At 36.3% G+C, this 23,318-nt stretch overlaps 2 protein-coding genes and 1 long non-coding RNA gene across 9 annotated transcripts in view; 2 read left to right on the top strand and 1 right to left on the bottom strand.

The window, feature by feature from the left end:
• The window catches only part of DPP4 (dipeptidyl peptidase 4), a 41,565-nt gene extending 28,797 nt beyond the window's left edge, over window positions 1-12,768 (top strand). The window contains exons 20-26 of one of the 3 annotated variants that reach the window (XR_016468214.1): window positions 677-871; window positions 1,528-1,582; window positions 3,639-3,738; window positions 5,042-5,106; window positions 9,845-9,903; window positions 10,218-10,290; window positions 10,539-10,554. Coding sequence is in view for 2 of the 3 variants with exons in the window: in XM_031599555.2 (XP_031455415.1) it covers window positions 677-871; window positions 1,528-1,582; window positions 3,639-3,738; window positions 5,042-5,106; window positions 10,218-10,290; window positions 10,539-10,612; window positions 11,585-11,683 (661 nt within the window). In the remaining variant the exon portion in view is untranslated. Of the gene's footprint in view, window positions 1-676; window positions 872-1,527; window positions 1,583-3,638; window positions 3,739-5,041; window positions 5,107-6,934; window positions 7,004-9,844; window positions 9,904-10,217; window positions 10,291-10,538; window positions 10,613-11,584 lie in introns of those variants that run through there. The other 2 variants (XM_031599555.2, XM_090143854.1) reach the window with 2 other exon arrangements.
• A 1,580-nt stretch (window positions 12,769-14,348) lies between these two features.
• Window positions 14,349-23,318, bottom strand: part of SLC4A10 (solute carrier family 4 member 10) — a 189,254-nt gene continuing 180,284 nt past the window's right edge. For 4 of the 5 annotated variants that reach the window (XM_090143851.1, XM_090143852.1, XM_090143850.1 and 1 more), the window contains 3 exons: window positions 22,858-22,925; window positions 21,023-21,139; window positions 14,349-16,707 (listed from right to left, as the gene is read on the bottom strand). In XM_090143851.1, the coding sequence (XP_089999977.1) occupies window positions 16,641-16,707; window positions 21,023-21,139; window positions 22,858-22,925 (252 nt within the window). In that variant the 3' untranslated portion in view covers window positions 14,349-16,640. The remainder of the gene's footprint in view (window positions 16,708-21,022; window positions 21,140-22,857; window positions 22,926-23,318) is intronic. The other variant, XM_090143849.1, reaches the window with a different exon arrangement.
• LOC149917239 (uncharacterized) lies at window positions 16,667-20,935 on the top strand. Its single transcript, XR_016468213.1, has 3 exons — window positions 16,667-16,892; window positions 19,560-19,583; window positions 20,858-20,935. It is a non-coding gene; the product is annotated as an uncharacterized LOC149917239 (long non-coding RNA).

The raw sequence follows: 23,318 nt of genomic DNA, 5'->3' as shown, positions 1-23,318 counted from the left end.
AGACATCAACATTTCTATTAGCCTTTTTTTGCTTTCAAAACAGAGAGAAGTAAATTATACCAGCTATGAGAGCCACAAGATCACTCTTACTTTGGTGGGCCTTCTGTTGGACAGTGGTTAGGCAAATGCGAGCATAATTGCACCTTGTAGGTACTTAATCTGATTTTGTAGAATTCAACTGCTTCCAAATACTTTCAAATAAAAAGTTACATTTTCAGTATTTTATTCCTTTTTCACAGCATGCTTAAAAAATAGCTTGCTTAGACAGTAACAGTTAATCCTCTGATGAAACACTAAAAATGCAGGAGAGATCTTTTTCATGTCGTAGATGAAGGCTATTTGTTTATTTCAGACTTTAACCAGAAAAAATTTAAGTAAAATGAACAGAAATAGGTAAGTCATCACTGAAACTCAGATGACTGGATACGTCAACACAAACAAGGAAGATTTTGAGTGAGATTTCTGATAAGCCACTTAAATGATGAAAGCTTCCTATTACAGTAAAAAAGCAATAAAACAAAATTCCAATTTCAAAAGCATATTGGAGTCAGAGTGATGCTTTTCTTGTTCATTCTATTTAGTTTAAAAGTTCGCCCTTCTTGTGCAAATTGTTTCAAATGCTATATGAGTGACTGTGGAGAGTAAGTGCTTGAATGCTATGGGTCTTTTCACCCAGGTATGCAGGACCCTGTAGTCAGAAAGTAGATCATGCCTTCCGGATTAACTGGGCTACGTACCTTGCCAGTACAGAGCAGATAATTGTGGCCAGCTTTGATGGCAGAGGAAGTGGATACCAGGGAGATGAGATCATGCATGCAATAAACCGAAGACTGGGAACCTATGAAGTGGAAGATCAGATTTCAGCAGCCAGGTAAGCTACAATGAAATGGTCAACAACTGTGCCACCTTTTCTGTGCTTATGTCAAAATTATTAGCTAAAACATGGCTAAATTCTACGTTCATTTTTTTAGTGTCACTTATTCCAACCATCATTTTATGCTCAAAAAGAGAGAAGAGTTAACACTATAGTAAATTGACCATATTTCTGGTTTTATAGGGATGGTAGCTGTCACTTTAGTTAAGAAAAGCATACCAACAATGAATTTGTAATTTAAAGTTTTTCTCCAAGCTTTTTTGCAACTTTCTGTTGCAACTGAGACTTACTTGTATGCATTGAGGTACCCTTTGTTTATGTTAATCTTTCTCATTTAGTTTATATTGAAGAATCTCATGGAATTTAATAATTCTTTTAGAAATACATATGGAATTGAAAAATTGGCAGAGAGGTGGGATCAGGACAACTTGGTTATCAGACCTAGTTCTAGCAAATGATACAGATCTCAGTGGATGTGATTTAAGAGTTTTTGCAGACCTCTTGGGTCTGCTGTCATAAGGAGTCACTGCTGTGCAGTGGGAAATGCTTATTCACAGAAGAGAAAGAGGACAACAAGATGAAAACTAGGCACGTCTGCACCATGGCAGATTCCTGCAATCTATTAAGTGTTTAATTATTCTGTTTGTTTTTAGAACGTTTTCTGAAATGAGCTTTGTCGATAAGGACAGAATAGCTATTTGGGGCTGGGTAAGTGCTCAAATTTGCTTGGCTGGCTTACTTAGTTGTAACAACTAGTTGTTGTACTGCCTCCTGTGGGTGTGATGTACTTGAGTATCGAATGTGAGCACCTCTGGCATAGCATCACAGTCCATCTTGAATGGATGAAGTGTGTCATGCAGTTGCCTGTATGCATGAGACATTTCCCATTTGTGTTCAGGTGCTTTTGAATCAGAAGTTCAGACTACTGGTGAGACTAAAAACTATTTAAAGAGAGACAGCCAAGTTACTGTGTACCAGATCATAGAATCATAGAATGGCCTGGGTTGAAAAGGACCTCAAAGATCATCTAGTTTCAACCCCCTTGCTGTGGACAGGGTTGCCTACCACTCGACCAGGCTGCCCAGATATTAATATTTAAAGAAAAAGTCCAAATATATTCAATAATATCTCTTGATATCAATTGGATTACTCCAGATTAGAAATAATAATAATGAAAGGCTGGATGGTATGCTTGTAGCATTGTCACTAGCAGTCTGAAAATACCTAAATGTACTGTTTGGTTTTGCTTATTTTATTTCACGCTAGATTTCTCTGATTTGGCTACATTTTTAAATCTGTTACAGAGGAGGGGAGCACTTAATAGCATATATATAGCTTCTCAGCTTCAAGGTAAATCATACGTGTGTGCAGCATTAGTTGTAGCTTTTTGATTCAAGCTCTGTTTAAACATTTCTTAATCCTAGGGTGCCATTTCATTGTTTTTCTGGTTCAGATGGGTGGTTTTTGCATGCTTTATGTTGAATTAAATACAGGAATGCATGCAGGATCTTGAAGTAAATTGTGAGCTGGAATTTCTTCATTGCTGATAACGAGCACCAGAGAATAACTGTTTGAAGGCAAGTTATGATGACTTTAGAGATGCCTTTAGTACCTCTCCAACACCACTGTTGTATGAAGTTGAGCCTTCTGTAATGAGCATTATCAGGAGGAAAATTCTTTCTGCAGAAACAGAGGACTTAATGCATTCCCATCTTACTGCTTATGAGCCTCGAGATGAATAGCTGAAGATCAGTCCTCCTGGGGCTAGGCTGGGGGTCATGTATCCTGGATACCAAATCCATGGGAATTTCTTTCTCTTGGGTTTTCAGATTGTCAGCCTCTCACTAAGTGCATTCATTTTGCCAGGTTATGCAAAGTATTCATACATGGGTTTAATTAGTAAGTACATGCATTACGTTGCTGATCTCATTGAGAAGTCTTAAGTATTGAAGCTGGAGCAAACATTTAAGAGCTTTGAACTAAGCCACAGTTCCATCTGCCTATAATCTGTTCTCAAGGCAAAAATGAGATCCAAAAATCACTCTTCTTTTTGAATGTGGGTGGGCACACTTTCCTAAATAACATCTTCAAACTATGGTGAGGGCAGTCATTTGGGAGGTTGGTGACATTGTTTAGGTATCTTGCTGCCTGAATGCTCAAGTGTGTCGGTTATTTACTCATCTGTGTATCGAGCTAGACTGTGAATGTTCTGTGCCTAGCAAGAAGTGTCTTGCTGCACAGTTCCTCCCACAGAATCAGCAGAAGATCCTTCACTCCCAGTCACAGTCTTGCTCTTATGCTTTGTAAGAGAGGAAGTAAGTGAGCTGCCGTAGGCCTGTTCTGAGGGAGCTGTAAATTTTCGGGTGCCCTGGTACAACTACTCATCAAGCATGTTACAGGCCTTAGCTCTGCTTCCACCTACTTCCCCAGCACGGAGAGGGACACAGTGGTTCAGCAGTGTCTTGTTTCCTGTCTTTCGCTGCTGCCTACAGTGCTACCAAACACTGTCATTCTAAGCTGAGTCACAGATCAACGGCGTTTGCACCCCTTTTCCACAGCAAACTCTCATTCATCAGAGCCACAGCTGCCATGTACTGTTTGATGTCTGTTTCCCGCACTGTGCAGGCTGAGTGAGATCTGACCCAAATTCAGAATGGAATTCATTAATATGAAAAATGCTGATCCTATAAATGTCTGAACCACTTAGCAGATGGGCCCCATCCTTTTCTTTCCGACTAAAATAACAGCAATGTTTTCTTCTCAGTCTTATGGGGGATATGTGACCTCCATGGTGCTTGGCTCTGGAAGCGGCGTGTTCAAGTGTGGAATAGCGGTTGCCCCTGTGTCACGTTGGCAATATTATGGTATGTGATGGCTTCCTTGTTACAAGGATTCCCATATGTCTTGCAGTGCACATGCTGCAAAGTGTTGACTCATAGTGCAGAACTTTGATTATCTACTAGATGCCGTATAAATGCCATTTGGTCTGTTTTTATGAACTCATGGGTATTGCATTTCAGAATAAAAACCAGTTCCCTAAACCTTATTTCCCTTTTAAAAAGTTACAACCACAATTTCAGATAATCTCTATGACCTTTAATGATGCAAAATTTTTATATTTGTAGCAATACTGTAATATGTCTGTGCATGTATTCCTGAGCTGCCACATGTTATGAGGTACTGAGACCAGTATCGAGTATACATTGTGTATTTAAAATGCTACCTTTTTTAAAAAAGAGAGAACTGTGAGACCTAAAATCAAACTTACATTGCAAACTGCTCTCTCAAAACAACAATCAAATTTGCATTCCTTTTGTTTTTGTCTTTTTTTCTTCCTTTTAAGAATGTAAAATTTGGATATAACAGATTTAATTTTACACGTAGCTTGATGTGAGGAAAAGCTGAACAATTGACAAGTCTGGACAAGCTTCCATGTTATAGTTTATAAGGTTGTGAGACACACAAGGCTATAAATATGGTTTTATAGAGAACTTCCTCCCAGATAATAATGTATAGTTAACAGTACAGTAGATGTTAGTACAGTGTGGCAATGTTTTAACATTTCTCTTGTTCAGCATCAAGAAATTGACAACACTGACAAGAAAGCAAATGGACATTAAAATATGTTGACATAACAAACATTGGTTTGTATGGTTAAAATAAAGCAGTAAATTTGCAAAAGTAATAGGATATCATACTGAAAAATCTGTGAAAAATTAGATATTAAACTTTGACTATATATAAGACAGACCCCATCTGAGTCCTAAGCTTCTTCAACATTTCATATCATAGATCTTAACCAGTACGTATTTAGATTAAAAAAGTAATATATTTTTTTAAATGCTCATCATTTATCAAACTGTTTTAGCAGCTATTTCAGCAATTTTCTTAGGCTTACTGAAAGAATAACAATAAGGTAACATTGACGTAAAGTACTTTATTAATATTCAACATTCATGTGTCCATGGCAACCACAAGATTAAATACTGAGAATAATAATGGTTACCTACATAGCTCATTGTGGAAAACTTGGTTTTTATCTTCCATCTCTTTTTAATTTCCAGTATTTATTCTTATTGTGTCTATCAGTGTGTGAAATGTCTGGCAGACAGAAATATTGGAAATTAAGTAGTACATTCTATTTGTTGTTGTTTTTTTTAATTACAGACTCAATATACACGGAGCGATATATGGGCCTTCCTATAGAAAGTGATAATCTGAGAAACTATAACGTAAGAAATCACTTGATTTCATTTTTAATTATGTTCTTTCTTTCCTAAGCTGTTCTTCATGCAGTTTATTGCATCCCCGTGTGAAGAATTAAGTTTGTTTCTTCATTCCAGTGTTAATTATTGCATTCCACTTTTAGAGGTTGTAGCCTCATGCTTTTGTATTTGAATGAGGCAGTTACTCCTTCCTGTATAGCATGGGCTCTCTGTTGTTTATTTGGTTTACTCATTTTTGTTGGGTTTTCTTTCTTTTACATTCAGTTCTATTTGGCTACTATGCAGACTGTAAAATAAGCTGTAAAACTGTTTTATTTTAATCACTAAGAAACAAATTTGTTTTAATATGCTCATGGACAAACTATGTATTCCCTCAAAAAAAAAAAAAAAAAAAAAACCAACAAAAACAAACAAATAAAACCCTCAAACATTTCCACCAAAACAAATCCATGCTAGTTCTCTCTAAAATTTAATCAAAAAGCATGGATATCATGAATTTTCCAACTTTGGAAGCTGTAAGCTTTATTCAGGGAAAGAAAAATCACTCCGGTATTTGGAAACCTTTACAGGGAATCAAGCCTGTCATTACTCTAAGCATACAAATACACTGCAGATCAACCGAGAGCCTCCTTGGGACTTCTCTATGAATATAGGGTTTCTGAAAGTTGATCAAAAGTAACTGATGTTTGCCCAGAAATTAGGGAATTTCCAGGTGGGAACAAAATACCTGTGGATTTTGCCTCATTGTACTGAGAAGTTTCTGACGGAGGAGCAATGTCTACCCTCTGTGTGCCAGCAGCTTTTTGTTGCTTAAAAGGCTTTTTCAAACTGCAAGCAGCTGAGAGTACGACAGGGCTGCCCTAACCTTCTTAAGGTTTTGTTAAATTTCAGATTGAGGTGGTAATACACTGATTATTGGAGAAGAGTGAGTGATGTGAGAGGTACTTTGTTATTGCAGTAATTCATGAAGAGGTTTAGCCATAATGATGTTGGAACCAAACATAAATTTTAGAGAAAAAGAGATGGGGCATTCTCTCTGTTTAGTTTGGTAAATGTTTGATTCTTTTTTCTCCCTGATACACAGTCAGTCCTACGCTATTTCAATATCTTGAGGTGGGAAAGAAAGAGTGACTTGACAGTGTGTAAAACATATGAATATATACACTGAAATACAGAGTGAAGTGTCTGTTTTGACATACTACAACAATGATCTAGTTTGTCAACTGCTGTAGGAGCTGAGGAAATCAGCAGTGATTGCAGGGTTATTGTCTACTGTGTCCACCTCTAATGGGCGAGCTGCTAGGGCCCAGCAGGGCTGACCAGCAGCCTGCAGCAGCCTGCCTGCTTTTTTCCAAATGCAATTCTTTATGGCAATGGGAACAGTAGGAAGTCTGTGAGGTAGCAGAGTAAATAGAAGTTACTGTCGTTGCGCGGAACGAACGTTAACGCTCTGGGTGCACAAAGTCATTCACCAGCTTCACGGCACAGATGGCAACAGAGGACTGTTTAATCCTTTCAAGCCAGGAGTCGGATTTTTTTGGCATAGTATTCATTGCTGGCAATGGCCACGTTGAAACTGCCAGTACCAAAGAGCTAAAGGTTTCAAATGTGTTACTCTGAGGACTAATTGGGGAGAATGGTGGCTAGATGGAGGAGGGGCAATTGCACAGATCAGATTGTCGCACTTCATTGCTCCTTCTAGAGACAGGAAAATTTGACTTAAGTCTTCATTTATTGCTGAAAGCTATAAATAACGCATTACTTGAAATTTGCTTTTCCACATAAACTTAGAGGGTGAGTAGCTTCAAAGGTGAGTTTGTTGTTTTTCATATAGCTACAATGAAAGAGTCATGGGATGCTATTGTTGCTGAAGACCTTTCCTGACCTCCACCCAGCATGTTTCTCTGGCTTACAGGGCCTTCCTTCACTGGCTAAGGCCCATTAAATCTGCTCTGGCCTCTTACTGAAGCTGAAGGCCAACTCCTGCACTGTGTTGTTCAGCAAAACAAGTACTGAAAAGCTCTCCTAGCTAAAGCTGTTAAAGCATGTTAACTTCATACTGTCAGGTTTTCATGCTGCATTATATATTCCCTGTTCTACCGCAAAAAACATGAAGCTGGTTTGAAAGTGAAAGGTTGCATTAACTAACTCTGTACTGTGTGATCTAATTTAAAAGAAATGGGGCTATGTGCACACCTGTTGAGAATAGGTGTATGTTGCTAAATGTCTCCCTAAAGCAGAGTGATATTAATGACTGTGAATGTATCATCTCAAGAAACTACATCTAGTGGTGTTGAGAGGTACACCCTACCTATGTATTACTGTGACATTAGATCTCACGTTTATTGATGGATCAGATCTGACATTCAGTTACCAGGTTGAAGGATGGTTCATAATCCTCTCTGTAAGGTACTTACGTGTGATTGGTGCCCCTTAAGGGTTGTGAGGTATTAAAAGTTGGCATTTTGTAAAAAAGACAGTCATGAGCATGGGTAGGGCTCCAACTATAAGCATGAAAATACGAGTACAGGTCCTAGGCCAAATGGCAGAAATCTTATCTGATGTCAGAAATGTCCCTGATGTAAAGGACTGGAAGCTAAGGTAGGCTGGAGGTTTGCCGGTCAGATGTAGTAGCCACGTAAAGCATATCAAAGAGGACTGTTCAACTTGTGAGATTATTTTGCAGTTCACTCTGAATTTGATATGCTTTTGGCAAGTATTTGAAACAGTCATAGATTTGGCAATCTTTTTCTAGCAGATTTGAAATGTTCAGTCCTTAAGAACTGCTGCATCATTAGGTTATGCAAAACAGGGTACAATTTTGTAAATATGCCATCTTGTACTGATTTGACATTTGTTCTATTATCTGAGAATATGCTTAAAGGGAGAGAGACCTTCAGTTTCAGCCAAACCTTAACTTGTTTGTTGAGTGCTGATAAAATGTTGACTGCTGTGTGATCTTTAGAAAAGCCAGTTACACTCAGCAGGGCCTAATTCTCAGTAGTTGCACACAGCCCATTTTCAGACCCTTTGCCATGACATGAAAAGGAAAGATAAACTACATTGTGTTTACATACGGTTCACCTGGGGTTTGTTCAGCTATTTCAGCTGTGGCTTGAGTTGTGACTGCGTCTAACTTCAGACTGTTTGCTACTGTGACATCTCTTATCTTTTTTTTTTTTTTTTTTTAGGAAGGGATAAGGTGGCAGAAATGCTTTGCATTTACTGCACAATTTAGGAAAAGGGAAGGCAGTCTGTGTTATGTATGGGTACAGCAAGAGATAAATGACTTAGAAAAGAAATTCTCCCATTTGTGTACGCCTTCTTTCTGAAGTACTCTACAACTTTATTTTGTTTAATGATTGGAGACAAAAAGAAATGACATGCTGTTCTTAAAACTGCTTTTGGAAGGTCAAATCCTTAAAATTGTAGATCAAGTAAGGCTTCCACACATAGGTTTGCTGTTCCTTAAACTAAATTAGCATTTATTTGCTGGGAGAAATCTTATAATCTACCAAGTTCTGTTCCATGCCTATGGAAAGCTTTTCAGACAAAGGATAATACCTGTGTCATTTTCTTTTTTTATACACTGGTTGGCCATGGTAATAGTGCTTCTTGCTTTATGTCCCCTCAGATTCTGGCACTCTTACTTAGCTATCCATACTCTCGTACTGGAGTGTTTCAATGGCTAGTGACACACTTCCAATGTGCACAGCCTTCTACGCATTTGATGGGGCTTCTGTTGAACTGCAGCTTAGATTATGAAAAGATGGCAAATGCAGTGTCATGTGTTAGAGGTGTTTGGTTGGTTTCCTCCTACTGGACTCAGTCTTTAAATTTGATTGAATTACTACAAATGAGAGGTTGCAGTATGGTATTTTGCTATGACAAAAGAAATTTAATATCAATGCTTTCTTTAAAGATACTTTGTATTTAGTACACCAAAAAAAGTCAAATGCATTTACTACCAAGAAATGGAAAAATTTCTATTTCCTGTCTGTAAACTTATGCAAATTCCTCTGCACAGATGCAGCCTTCGTGCAAATTGAGGGGGAAAAAATATTCATTTTTTGTTCCTTCTACTTATTTTCTTAGCCACAGTAGCTTTTAAGTTGCTCTAATATGGAGAACACATACTTACTTCTACAGGGACTTGGGCATTTTTAGAAGAGAACCTCTGTAATGGTGCTAACAGAAAGAAATTTCATTCAACATATTTGGCCCCATAATGTTAGGTGTCTGTCTTATCAAGCATCCAGTATCTTGTATTGTCCACATGCTCATGGAATGGTGTTGTTCCCATCCTCATGGCAAAGTGCTATCCTATTCCCTTTCCTTGCCCAAATGCAGTTTCTGATTTCTTTACTTTCCTCATTCCTTAGTACCTGGCCACAATAGTTTCTGGTGAACATTTATGTTAGTGTTTTCAATTTGTTGATTAATTTAAATTGCTGATTTTTTTCATTGCTGTATTATAATTCCCAAAATGTAGATTGACTTTTATTTATAGATTTTTTTGTCTTGGGAGTTTTGTTTTTTTTTTTTTTTTTTGTCAGGCATGTTTCTATTACACTTGGAGGAGGTCATTGTTTTAAACTTCTGAGATGTAGTTACTTGAGAATGATGATGTACATGTATACAAGCCCTGCTGGCTTAGCTACAGGTTTACCGTAGCGTACATGTTGGAGAGAAAAATAATGAAATAATGTGTGTAGTCTATAATATCTTCTCCTTTCTATCATAGGATGCACTGTTGCCATGGCAACATTTTTAACTTGCCTGCAGTAACACAGAAAACCAATGGTAAGTGGTGTGCTGCAGGCTAACAACATGCTAGCAAAGCATTAAATGTGTATCTCACTCACAAAACTCTTCCCCTCCGGACTTGCTTGTCACTTTGCAGACATAACCTTTGGTAATGATTGCAGACCAGTGCAGAGTGTGAGCACAGTGCTGTTGGATATGTGAATATGCTACTTTGGGGGAGGAAGGCAAGGGTTGTTGCCTTTTATCTGAAGAACCCCAGGCTGTGTCAACAGGAATCAAAGTCAGGTGGTAGCAAATAATCATCTAACAAATAGCACCTTTTTTTCTTTTTTCCTTTTCTTTAATTTCAGAGTTCAACAGTAATGGCCAGAGCTGAAAAATTCAAGGAAGTTGAATATCTCCTTATCCATGGAACAGCAGATGGTGAGTTGCAGTTAATTAGACATTTTAGTATTACAGACAGGTTTGCAATTCTACTACTGACAAAACAAAAGCATGAAGGGGCAAGGCTGTTACATTTACGTCAATAAAATAAATCAGCTTCATGCTACTAATTTGTGTCTCAGTCAGCAGTGCTCAGGAGTCTGTGTTCATTGTTTTGCTTTTTCCCCCCATAGTAGTACTGAAACAATTTTTGTTTACCTTTTCCATTTTTTTCTTCCATTTTTCAGATAATGTTCACTTTCAGCAAGCAGCTCAGATTTCCAAAGCTCTTGTTGATGCTGAAGTGGATTTTCAGGCAATGGTATGGTTGTGTTTTTTTATAATTATCATATGAATTGACTTGTCTTATGAGAACGGCAGCAATAGCCCCCTCTAGTTAGGTAGAAAACAACTGCAATCTTAAATCAAAGTTTATGTATTTGTATTTCATGTTCAGTAATTGAAATCATAACATAACTCTCTATATATCTGCTACACAAGAACAAAAACTAATGCAGTTACTTCTGGTATTTGATCTTCCATTTTATTTTTCTGTATTCTCAAATCAGCCAATCCAGTCCCAGTCTTAGAAAGCATACTACTGAGTGAGCTATTTCTATATAAGGAAAAGTAAACTTAAGCTAAGTCCATTTCTTTACCCAACATAAACTTTTGGCATCTCTTTTAGACTTGTAAAGACAGAGCAGTTATTTTGCCCAGTCTTACATTGTACATGAAAATTCTCAGATTAAGGTAGCTGTGCTTCCTTTTTCTACTTGCTCCCAGCCCTTGAGGAACAATGGATAAATACAGAATGAAGCCAAGTGCATCACTGTGTGGTCTGTCCTTCAGCAGGGATAATAATGTAGTGAGAAGGGACACCATTCTTAACAGAGAAACTGGATCTAGCTTACAGAATCACAGAATGGCCAGGGTTGGAAGGGACCTCAAGAATCATGAATCTGCAACCCCCTGCCACATGCAGGGCCACCAACCTTTACATTTAATACTAGACCAGGCTGCCCATCCAATCTGACCTTGAACACCTCTAGGGCTGGGGCAAGTGAACAAGTAATGTAATTATTTTGTACTTCTAGCATGAATAACTGGTGTATCCCACACAGAAAGCAGGGACAAATCACTGCAGCTTCTTGCTATGATTGTCTTTGCTGAATTAGCCTCATCCTCGATGGCTGATTTTTATTTTTTTTTAATCTGTTTTTATGTCTATTGTTTGATTTATATGACTTCTATGTAGCTAGAAGTAACAGTCTCTGTATTTTCTTTCCTGCAGTGGTATACTGACAAAGACCATGGCATCAGCGGTCAAGCACATAAACACATTTATACCCATATGAGCCATTTCATAAAGCAGTGTTTCTCACTGCCCTAACATAGCAGTGGCAACACCTTTTTGCTTTTTAGTGATGGTATTTCTCCAGAAAACTCCTTAGCTAATATACTGAGCCAGTATAAACTTTTAATATGACATAGGGGAGTCAGCTCTTGGGATACCTGAGTGTTATACAATGAAGCACTAATCTTAATAATGATTTCTGTTGCCAAGCAACCATTGCATTTTTTGATTGTTTAATCAAGTCATTAACATCACCAGAATGTATGTATGTAGACTGCAGACGTCCAGAAAGCACAGTACTTACTTGAACCAGGAATTATGCTTTGATATTTCAATCTTTAAAAAAAATAAAAAGCAAACCTCCAGCTTGTCTACGGGTGTAATGAATACTGAAAATAACATCAAAGAGAAACTGACATGGTAATCATGATGCTTCCCCCCAACAATGATTATTTCTATGAAAATGCTGATAAAACTTTGAACAGATTTTGCTGAAATTACCTAATGCTTGATCAGTGATTTTAGAAATGTATCAGTAATTTTGCAACATTAATAATTCCTACGCAGAATAAAACAGGTTACTTCAGTCCCTTGAGTTATTATTTAACTGCAAACTCTTGGATTACAGTTGCAGAATCTTACATGGAAAGCATGCAACCAGCTTTTACCAGAAATTGTGAATGATACTTAAACTAGTGGCTTTGAATTTGTTTCCTATCACTGTACTGTGATATTTACTTCATAAACACAAAGGCTGCAACTGTGGAAACCTGCACTGGTACTCTAGCAGATCACAATTGTTTCTCTATGGGACAGAAATCTTTTTTTTAAGATAAATAAAATCCTATTTTCCAATAAGATAGATTGCAAGGAATATAACAAAAAAAAAAAAGCTACAATGCAGCTTAGCTGTCACTTGAAGCAAGGACTGGACTGCAGCTCTCACGTGATCAAGGTATTTAGCAAACCTGCTTTTTTCCCTGTAGACTACCTTTAAACTTCTGCTTTACCTTCAGCACTCCAGGTAGGCTTCTCCAGCTAAAGATGAGAAAGTCATTCTTTTCATTTCACATAAATAGTACAAGTGGGTTGCATTTTTTCTAAAAAATGTGCTGCTTAAATTAATAAATAGTCATTAAGTTATGAAATTGACTGAATCACTGAAAATTCTGCTTAAGAAATTTGTTCTTATAATGTTATAAAAGTACATCAATTCCATGAGAGACTTACAGTGAAATTTCTGTTTTTGTTTAGTGTACTGGATTGGAAGGTGAATAGCTAACACTTAGTTTCTTGATATTCAATGTCCATAAGTGATGGTACATTTCTATTGTGTTACAAGTGATACTGGGTGTGAATAAACAGGTAGACAAAGAAGGGTGGGAAGTTAGCAGGGAGTTATTACTTGCAGTTAAAGAGCTGCAAGTGATCCATTAGAGATCAGAGAAGCAGTAAATTTTTTTTAAGTGAAACTAACAGTTATATAGTCTTCATAAGTCATTATGATACTGTTCTATGTATCTGACCTACCTTACTGATGCTAGAGTCTCACTGGGAAATTGTTCTGGAATCTGAACATGTAGTTCTAACTTTATCTGTGAGGCAAAAGAAAGTACAATGCTAATTACCACTGATTTGAATTTTTGGTTTGGAAAGCAACTTCTAGGATATACTGCTATTGGAGCACCACATAACTTTAAAAAGATTATATGCATATATGCAATTCTTTCGATTGAAGTGTTCTAATAGGTATCAAATCAGCTTCTTCTAGCCAGTAGATCTTCCCCAGTCCCAAGAACAATGCAGGATGCAGGCAGTTAATAAGATGATAAAGCTGCCTCAGGGAACCAACAAATAGGGTTTTAAGTTAACTTAAAAATGCACGACTACAGGAAAACACCTAAAACTGATGCCACACAGGTAAGCCAGCTTCTTTTGTTAATGTATAAAGCTAGCACTATGAACCAACTGTCTGTGGCCAAAAATCTGCCATGTTACTAGATTTAGGCACTTACTGGCCAGTTAAACCTTTCTCCTTTTTTTTTTCCCTATGTGAAAAGGATGAATTTATGTTCTTTATTAGTACTTTACACAGTTTATTGTTCAGAGGCAGCAGAAGCCTGAAGTGCAAGTAAGAGTTCCCTGGCTGGAAAGCTTCCACTTCACATTCAAAACTTGGTTGAAACTCAAAGGATTTTAATAAGATGGAGGTAATACTTTAAACATTTGGGTTTTGGCAGTAGTACTGAACTTCAAGGACTACAAATTTTTTTCAGAAGCAGAATTCTCATATGGTAAGAACAGCAGACACTCCCACAAGAGCGAGTAGCCAAGCCAGTGCTCAACTATTAGACACTTTAAATTCCTCAAAGCTACAGTATTTAAAATTGTATGAACTTACCTGCTGAACGGCTGGAGGTTCAAACTACTGCTGCCTGCTCCAGAGTGTTTCTCCCAAAAGCAAGAAGAACCAACTCATGATCAATAAATCAGAATCTAATTCCCACTCTTCCTGGAACAGGTGAGTAACGTGCCATCCCTGATGGTGCACGTACTGTTTGTTAGAGTCAGACCATGTACATCACCAACAACTGCATGCAGCTAACCAATGCTGATTGTATTCCATGTTTCAATGATGTTGCACTTGAATATGCTTCCCAAGCATCTGCATTGTACAGCCCAGTCCTGCTCCATATTCAAGTGTTAGGCAGCCATTTAATATTGCATACTTATTCTGAGTTTTGCGGTGTGAAAGTAAGAATTGAAAATTAGTTAGGATAAATATTTATTTTCACATAACATTTCTTAATTGTGAAAAACACAATAGTCTATTCACATGTACACATAAACTCTTGTAATAAATTACATCCAAGAATTTAAGTAATTTTGAGCAAGAATATGAAATTAGAAGTAAATATAGCACTACATTTTCTTTATATTGTGTGTGATTCAGAATGTTGAGTTTAACATCAGAATAGCATTTAAATTCACACAAGAATAGAGTGACTGTTTAAAAAAAATAAAACACTTTGGAATACTGAACAAAAATACAGAATGCCATCGAATACACTGATTTCTTAATATTCTAAGAGTTGGTCAAGTGAAACTAATACATTTTGATTGTATATATTATTTGTAACAAAGTCAGCAACATATTAAAACACCACCAGGCTGCTTTCAGGACAAACCAGTTTTGAACTTCTATACTAACCTTAAAACAATTGAAATCTTACAATTTATCATCGAGTACACAAAACAAAGCATTTAACCTTAATGTATAGGTTTTTTTTTTCCTAAATTCATAAACACAAGCATTTAATAAAATGTAAATCCTCCTTTGTGTCCATTACCTGTTTTTCCCCCATAAAAATGGCCTTGAAGTGGGCTTTGATAATGCTAGGAAAAACTTAGAACAGTAACCCTAATATGGTTTGCAGCAAAATGCAGTTGTTTATGGCTGAAGTAGTAGAAAGTAAACACACACACACACACACACACACACAAACATTAGAAGGAATACTTTAAATGTACTGGATATGAAAACTTATTCACATGAGAACTATGGGAAGGTTACCATGTCTTGGAAAGCTAGGGAATGTTAAAGCCCTGTCACTGAGTTGCTATAATAATCACAACAGTGTGAATTCTCATTCTTAGGATTCAAAGCAGTAGTGACAGTTAGTCTTCATTTAATCATTTAAAAATTTACCTAAAAAAAATTTAAAAATTACTAAATTGCAAATAATCCATAAAACTTTTGTTCCACATTGTCTATTAATTCAGTACCTAATCTCACAGTCCTTGTTTTACACAAAAGAACAGCCTGAAGGATCAGGTAGTAAGAAAACTGGTTATGAAAAATGTGTTTGCAAAGGGCTTTAAAGCCACATTTTACTCTGCAATGCAGTTTTTAATCTTTTTATCAATATGTACTTTATGGAATAGTTAAAATGGCTGTAACAAAACCAATAGAAGCATACCTATTTAAGTACATGAAATCTCTGGAATTAGAGTTCTACATTTGTTAGTAGAGACAAAACAATAGAAACATCAACTTAAGTGGATGCATTTTAGGAAAGAAGAGGAAAATCATCAGGCAGGTGTTGCAACTGCATGGGGTTATAGTTTGCATGTATAAAATTTTCCCTATTGTAAAAATAATGAATTCAGTAATGATGTAATGCAGTTATCTGGCCTACCACAGTGACATTCGTACAATACAAGATACTGTAATCACAGATTGCTTTTTTACAAATACTGTACTGATGTTTCACATCAAAGGATGTGGTGGTATTTTTCAACTAAGATGATGAAATGTTTATAATAGATATTTTTTATATATATAATTTATATTACTATGTTCCAGTTACATACAAATTTGAATATTAAATACACTGTATTAAATCAACAAAAACTGCACAAATACAGAATCTGACCCTGCAATCTCCATTGCAAGAGTAATCCATGACTTCAAAATGACAATTTGAGGAGAAAAGGATTATACTTGTGAGTTTGTTCACAGGGTCAGATCAGTTCTCACTTTAAAAACAACTTTTATCTCAACTAGTCAAGTTGGGTCTCCTACTTCCTCCAGTAAAATGATTTTTTAAAAAATTGGAACAACTGTTTCAAGTTCACCGTGAGTGAAGATTAAGTTTTCTCACACAGGAAAAGTAGCAAAATACAGTACAAACCTATTAACAGGTAAGTTGAATTTGAAAGAAACTTTGCATGTTAAATTTATGATATGAATTCTGATAAATGGCCAACATCAGCAAAGGAAATGAAGATTTTTGGCATTGGCTACTGCAGACTTTTGCACAGATAGCAGACAGTGTAGACATTTAGACAAAGGGTAATGAGACAAACATTGCACTACATTACCTGTGCTAGTTTGAGATGAAAGACAAAAGTTACAAGATCAAATCAGTTATAGCTAGTGGCTGTGGCACTCCTTTCATTCTTTTGTAAAAAAAAATAATTTTAGAACAAGTCATAGACAAGTCTCTCGGTCGACTCCTTTCCCTGAGTCAGCTTTCTTCTCTTGTCTGATTTCAGCACTAGAAAAAGAGGGAAAAAAAAAATGTTGCAGCCGCACTATCATACATATATATACAGATCTGAAAATCAATACTGTACTGACATTATAATTAATTTTACATGCTGCATAACACAAACTGGGAAGCAAGTCAAAGCTGCTGTGTTGAATGGTGCAGAAGACATCAGCCAGCAGTTAAGTGACGAGGTGAGTGGAGAACTTAAAATGTACAGAAAGACAAGTCAGCCAGCATGCAAGCAGGTAGGCACTTTTTTTTGGCAAATACAACTGTTAAATAGTGATAACATACAGTTCCCAGGCAATACCAGCATTTTCTTAAATGGCACAAACAAGAGGCTACAGTAAGAATTTCTTTAACACGTATTCTGTTGCTTATGCATTTGGAAGGAACATTTCATAAGTAAAGCAATGCAAGCCAATTTATAGCTGTAGTATTTGATTTTCAGTCTTCCCCAGGGCAAGCAGGAGATGGGAGTGGCAGAGGAGCAGGGAGATGACAATATTCCCTGCTTGGATCTCAGTTTAGTGTATACTTGCTCACATACACATATAAGAAATAATGTTTTTGCTTGTCATTTGATTTTTTTTTTTAATCAGCCTAAAAGTTAGATCACATAAAAGTAGAGTTCAAATTCAGATTCAGGGTTCTTTTTTTCCCCCAATTAAAACACTGTTGATTTGCCTACAAAAAGAAATTTATGTGCAAAGCAGATGATATTCTTTTTTGTGAAGAGGATCCTATTTTACAACAGCATAAATATGTAAATTTAGAAAGTCCAGTTGTTACAGTGAGTTTTAGTCACGCTACAAGAATGCAAGAATACAAGAAATGCCACAACACAGGCAAATCAAGCCTTCAACAAAGAGGGGCAGGGTATCTAAACAGATGTTTCTGAGAACAAACCTCTGACAAGCACAACCTACCAGTTTTCATGGGAATAATTCCTTAACTAGAATGAATGAGAAATAGGCTGAGTTAAACAAGGCCTAAAAGAAAGCAAGATCAATTCTCAAGTTCTTAAGGTGACCATGAACAATTTTACAATCATCTGACATTTTTCTTCATGTTAAAATTGCTTTAAGGAAACAATTCTATTCAGCCAAAGCATACTTCTATGCCTATGGCTGCTTCTAGAGGTGTTAATGGAAATAACTGAAGAATACCAACTTCTGCCACTTCAACTGCCAAATCTGTCACCTTCTGTAGAACAGTGATAAAACTGGGTATGCACACACTTCCTGTACACAGAGGACATGCAAACAAATTCTTGGGGGATTAATTTAAAATGTACAGCTGGCAGTTACCTATGTTTAGTAAAAGCAAACACTGAGGATATACTGTGTGCTTTAAGGCCTATATTATTTCCAGGCTTTAGCTGCCTCTGATACCAGGAAAATCTTCCTTTTATTTAGGATTTGCATCTCCCGCAGATGTGGGTTAGGACAGCTAAAACTGTGGTCAGATCTTCCCCATATGTTTGGAAATTGCTGCCTGACAGATTTAATATTATAGGCAAAGATAGAAAATAGAATTGAACACCAGGACACCAATCAGGACAGGCTATACTCAAAAGCTGACCTTCAGATGCCTAGACGCTTTAATAACAAAAAATTAAGGTATCAAGGTAGAACTCAGTTGTTTGCATGGCTAGATGGCTTCTAAGTAAATCTCAAGCAAGTAATCTCTTCAGATATTTAATACCATTGTGAATCTGTGATGTTAGAATTGTCACATACTCCTTTGTCTCCCCATTGCTTCAAAGAGCTAGGGGCAGGACAGGTCTTACAACAGATACAGATCAGGCTGAGTTGTTTGTGCAACCTCTTCCTGCCTAAAATCTCTCTCTGAGATCACTGTAATTTATTATGGACCGGCCTGTCATGACCAAGTCAACTCAGTATTTAATTAGCAGGAAGTACTTTCAGATTTTATATATTTTGAAAAGAGTTCTACATTGTTAATTGATCAGTCCCCAATTTAGAAGGCATTACATGAAATCATAGTACACTATCATAATTTAATTATTTCTATTAAATTTTAATGATGCCTTTAAAGTTCAACTACAGCAGTACATAGTAGTCCTTTTCCTACTGTCACATATACTTTCTTATACCAGTACCTAAAAATACCATTAATTACAAAACAATGCTTTCCCACCCACCTCCCTATGGTAAGACACCCCTCAGTGAAGGGAAATCCTTGGTACTTGATCATTTACAAAAATTATGACTGCTACCATCCTAAGCTTTCATTTTTTCCTCAGTGCTTACCTAGGATAAAGTTATTCTCAATGTAATTACATGTGCATTCAGGATTTTAATGTTTTTTTTAGTTGTCTCTAATATAAAATCAATATTGTCTGTTATCACAAGCAAGCTCTCCAGATTCACAGTTCTTAGAATCTACTTTCATCTGAGAATCTGAGACAAGCTAGAGCACATGAAAAAAAGATTTCAGATTCTTCACTAGGTTATTCATTTGCAACAGGACATTCACATCTGAAACCCAACAGTGATCCCTCAGTTCCTTTTCACTTGAGTCCTTGGTTTTGTGAGCGAAGATACAGGAACAGAATAAAAATCCAGGTTGAGCCAAAGCAGCTTTCGAGAAAATAAACTGCTATTTTGCTGCAGTGTAAAAGCAAAACCATCTTTTACCAATGTTGTCTGAGCCACAGTCTACGTAGATTGCTCTTTGTTCAGAGGATCTTTGAAAATGATCTTAGGTAAAGAATTACAGGTCTACATAATTTATCATAGCATCAGAGAAGGTAACATCTACAAGAAAAATTGCAACTCCTGAATACCCACTGGCAGTGAATGTACCCATCTCAGTTTCTTCTCTTTCTCCAGACTTGCACTGCCTGGGCAGCAGAGGTAAGAAAATCATATTGCACATCCTTCTCCTGTGCACCACACCAATACCACTGTGACAGGACTGTTTTTAGCCCACATGTAAGCCAGAGGACAAAGCAGAACTATATCACTATTCTGTCTGTCAGTAAAATAGCATTAAAATTAATGCGCTGATCCATGGGTGTTTGAAACGGAGATTCTGCAGTCATCAACTGTTCATCTTGTTTATGCTGTTTAGGGAAAGGAATAACACTGAAAGGCAGCATGCCATTTTGGGGTGACAAAATTAAAAAGCAGTATTTTAGTACAAATTGTTTTCCCTTATGCATCTCTTCACCATAAAACGATGACTAGATATTTCAAACTTAGAACTTGTTTTGAGTATGAGACTTAGAAATGGGCAGAATATCACTTCGCATTTAAAAAAAAGACAAAGCTACTGACAAAAAATTCAATTCAGCATTTAAATATCTTATATCTACAGTTTCTACTTTCAATATAATAAAATTCAAATTTTATAATGTTAAAGGGATTTGAAGAAAACATTTGCACATTCCTATTTCAAATTTCTTTTTATTCTGTCTCCCCAAAAATTACACAAAGTCAAGTCACTTGGGTTCCTAGACAACACCACTTTGAATTGGAAGATACAACCAAGGAAAAGTTTGGGGGTTGGGGTCTTACCTTTGGGGAATCAGCTTCTAGATTGATTAGGAAGGGGAGCTTATGACAGAAATGTGATATGAAACAATTAAGTAGAAAATACTGTTACATTTTAAATTTATAGAATTGGAAAATCTTATTTACAATAGCACTGTGCTTACACTTCCTTATTCCCGTTATACTTTTCTAGCTCAGACAAAATATCATTGGTTCATTTTACGTTTTCTGTGGATTAAGTTTAAAGATATTTAACTATTTTGAGTACAACTGAAGTAGGCATGAAAAAAGTAACCAAAAAAGTGACCAGAAGTGATGCAATCTTTAAATTTTTCACTCCAATATTAGTAGACCACATCAAAATACTGGGCTCTTCATATAGCTATTTCCAGGGCAGTGATGACCACTTCTTTTTCAAGAAGGGAGAACAAAAGCAAGCAGAACAAACACAACAGCTGTTGTGCAATATCCAGGTGTAGGCTGGTGGTTCATTACACAAACATCAAGCATGCTCAACTTCATTTTCCACTGTAGCATAATTAACTTGCATGCAAATATTTGTGTCGTGGGGTTTTTTGTTTGTTTGTTTGTTTTTTACAATAAATATACGTAGTGAATCTGTGTTTTGACCTTAGAATACTTGACAGAATACGGACAAGCATATTCTTGGACAGAAGCAAAAGGAAACCTCAAGAACTAAAACTGCAAGATGCTAGAAATCTTTCTAATCCCTAGCAAAATGTTCTAATATTGGTTTGAATCTATAAAGCATAACATAGTAGGAAAAAAAAAATTAAAACCTTTTAGAAGGAAAGCTTGACTCCTTATCTTTTGCATTCTCCGAGGATATCAACAGTGTCTTCCACACAGCAGTTTTTGCCATCTCATCAGAAATGTTTATCACAGATGGATCATCTCTAGGCAAGAATAAAAGTAAATACACAATAAAGCAATCAACAATCATTCTTTGTTAATTATTAACTATACAAAAGCCCTTGGAAGCTGATAGTGGTGACAATAAACAAGCAATACAATTTAAGACAAATCTTGGCACATTTTTAGAATGTTCTTCATCCAACTGCAATTAGTTACACAATATATTTTATTGATGTTAATATGATTAACAACTAATAGAAAATTTTTAAATTTAAAACTTTAGAATAGTCCAATTGGCTACTAATTTCAGGCTAAATAAAAGTTAAAAATATTCTTAAGTACATTATGATATTGATTATTCATCAGATGTTCTTTGAACACTGATAGGCATGGGCCACCAACACCCTCTCCAGGAAGCCTGTTCTGTGAAATCAAATATTTGCCCAAGATCTCACAGTTTGCCAGTGGCATAGCTGGATTTAACCAGAACTGTAAGAGTTCCAAACAGTTATCAAGGTACTTATGTTTTCAAAGCAGCTGTGTTTCCAAACAATTTAAAAGCTATCAAAACCATGAAAAAGTCAAAGATTTAAGTGATCTAAAAAAATGCCCTGATAAAACAAGACAATCAGTAGCTTTAAGCAGCAATGCGTAGCCCTTAGCTGCTCTGAATGTGTATTGATACACTTAAGAGTAATAATCCTTAAAGAGTCTGTCTGTACATTATTCCCAACTCTATGGCTAATACATGGTTTGACACTAAGATCTCAGTAAACTTGTTTTCACATTGTTTAGAGGAACCCCTTTATCAACCAACATATTGATCCTTCTTTTCAGCTGTAGGCCTGAGACCCTTGCAGTACAGAACTCAACAAATTATTCAGGCAACTTTAACTAAGCAAACATGCTATAAATTGAGATCACACCTCAAGATAAATTACATATTGATAATATAAGATAGAACAAAAACGTGTAGAAAAAAGAAAACGAACATTAGAAATGTGATTAATCAAAAATAAGAAACAGTCTAGGATTTTTCAGATACACAGACAGTAAAACATTACATCTATTGCCTTAGAATATGAAAAGATAATATTAAAATATAAGAGATGGCCATTCTGGGACAGTGTTCTATGAATTTGCAGTAATGCAGAAATTCCTATCAGCAGATATTTCCAATTTTCATTATGAACTTTCTGAAAACTGTAAATGAGAATAAGGTCTTATTGGGCTGGTCAAGTATGTTATTGATGACAAAACAGAACTTTTCATATGAAAATGTTCCATCATTCCATTGTGCCTCACCTGCTCCAGACAACTCTTAATTTACTTAATATATCACACAGCTAGAATCTTAATTTGAATGTTACAAAACATGATACTGTAAAGAACCTAGGGTTTTTTTTTTTAGTATGGTCAAGGCTGTTCCTGGCTCCCAGCAATCATGAGTGAAGGATTTGTCTTTTCTACACCTTCCTTTCACACTGTGTATGTCAGAAGCCAAAGTTACTTCTGAATAGCCAAATCCTGCTATCTTGCCCAAGGGCAAATGAAGTCCTCTTCTTAAGGACTGTGATATGGAAATACTAGAAAGGGGTACAGCTTGTTAAACACTGCGTTATACGGTTCAGTGCACAGGGCTTACTCTACTATCAGACGTGCATTCTCCTAACGTTCAATGAACATTAAGAATAAATATGGTGGCATGTTTATTTTTATTTAATTGCAACTCACCTAAAAGAGGAAATGTATATTTTACCTGTAATGTCCTTCTAGTGGCAACTGAACAGTCCCTTCCTCTTCCATCGCTAACATACTTTGCTCTTCCTAGGAAGAAGGAACTTAAATGTGAGACAGGATATATTGTTGTGAAAAGTTAATTATAAGCATCTTATCCCTTAATATTAACTTTTTGTTAATGATTCATAAAATAAGATTCTCAACTCTTAATTTGAATATTCAAGATTGATTGACTCCCCACCACTGTTAGGTCAGGAAAACCGAGCAGTCATCACAAGATATTAGCTATAAAGCAAAACCTCTGAAATAAGGGTGTCTTAAGGCCTAAATTACTGGCAATCGTGTAAGCAGGTGATTCTGTATGCTTCCCCACGAACCCACATAGCTCTTGTAATCAAGCAAATTATGAAAGTATAGTTTTCATATGTAGCAAAACAGCTGCCAGGAAGTTAACATGCCTTCATGTGGAATAACTACCAG

The sequence above is a fragment of the Phasianus colchicus genome, chromosome 7 (genome assembly GCF_987193195.1).
Source record: "Phasianus colchicus chromosome 7, bPhaCol1.hap1.1, whole genome shotgun sequence".
Classification (NCBI taxonomy): Eukaryota; Metazoa; Chordata; class Aves; order Galliformes; family Phasianidae; genus Phasianus; species Phasianus colchicus.
Note: the sequence above shows the minus strand (reverse complement) of the source record. Positions and strands in the feature narration are given on the sequence as shown.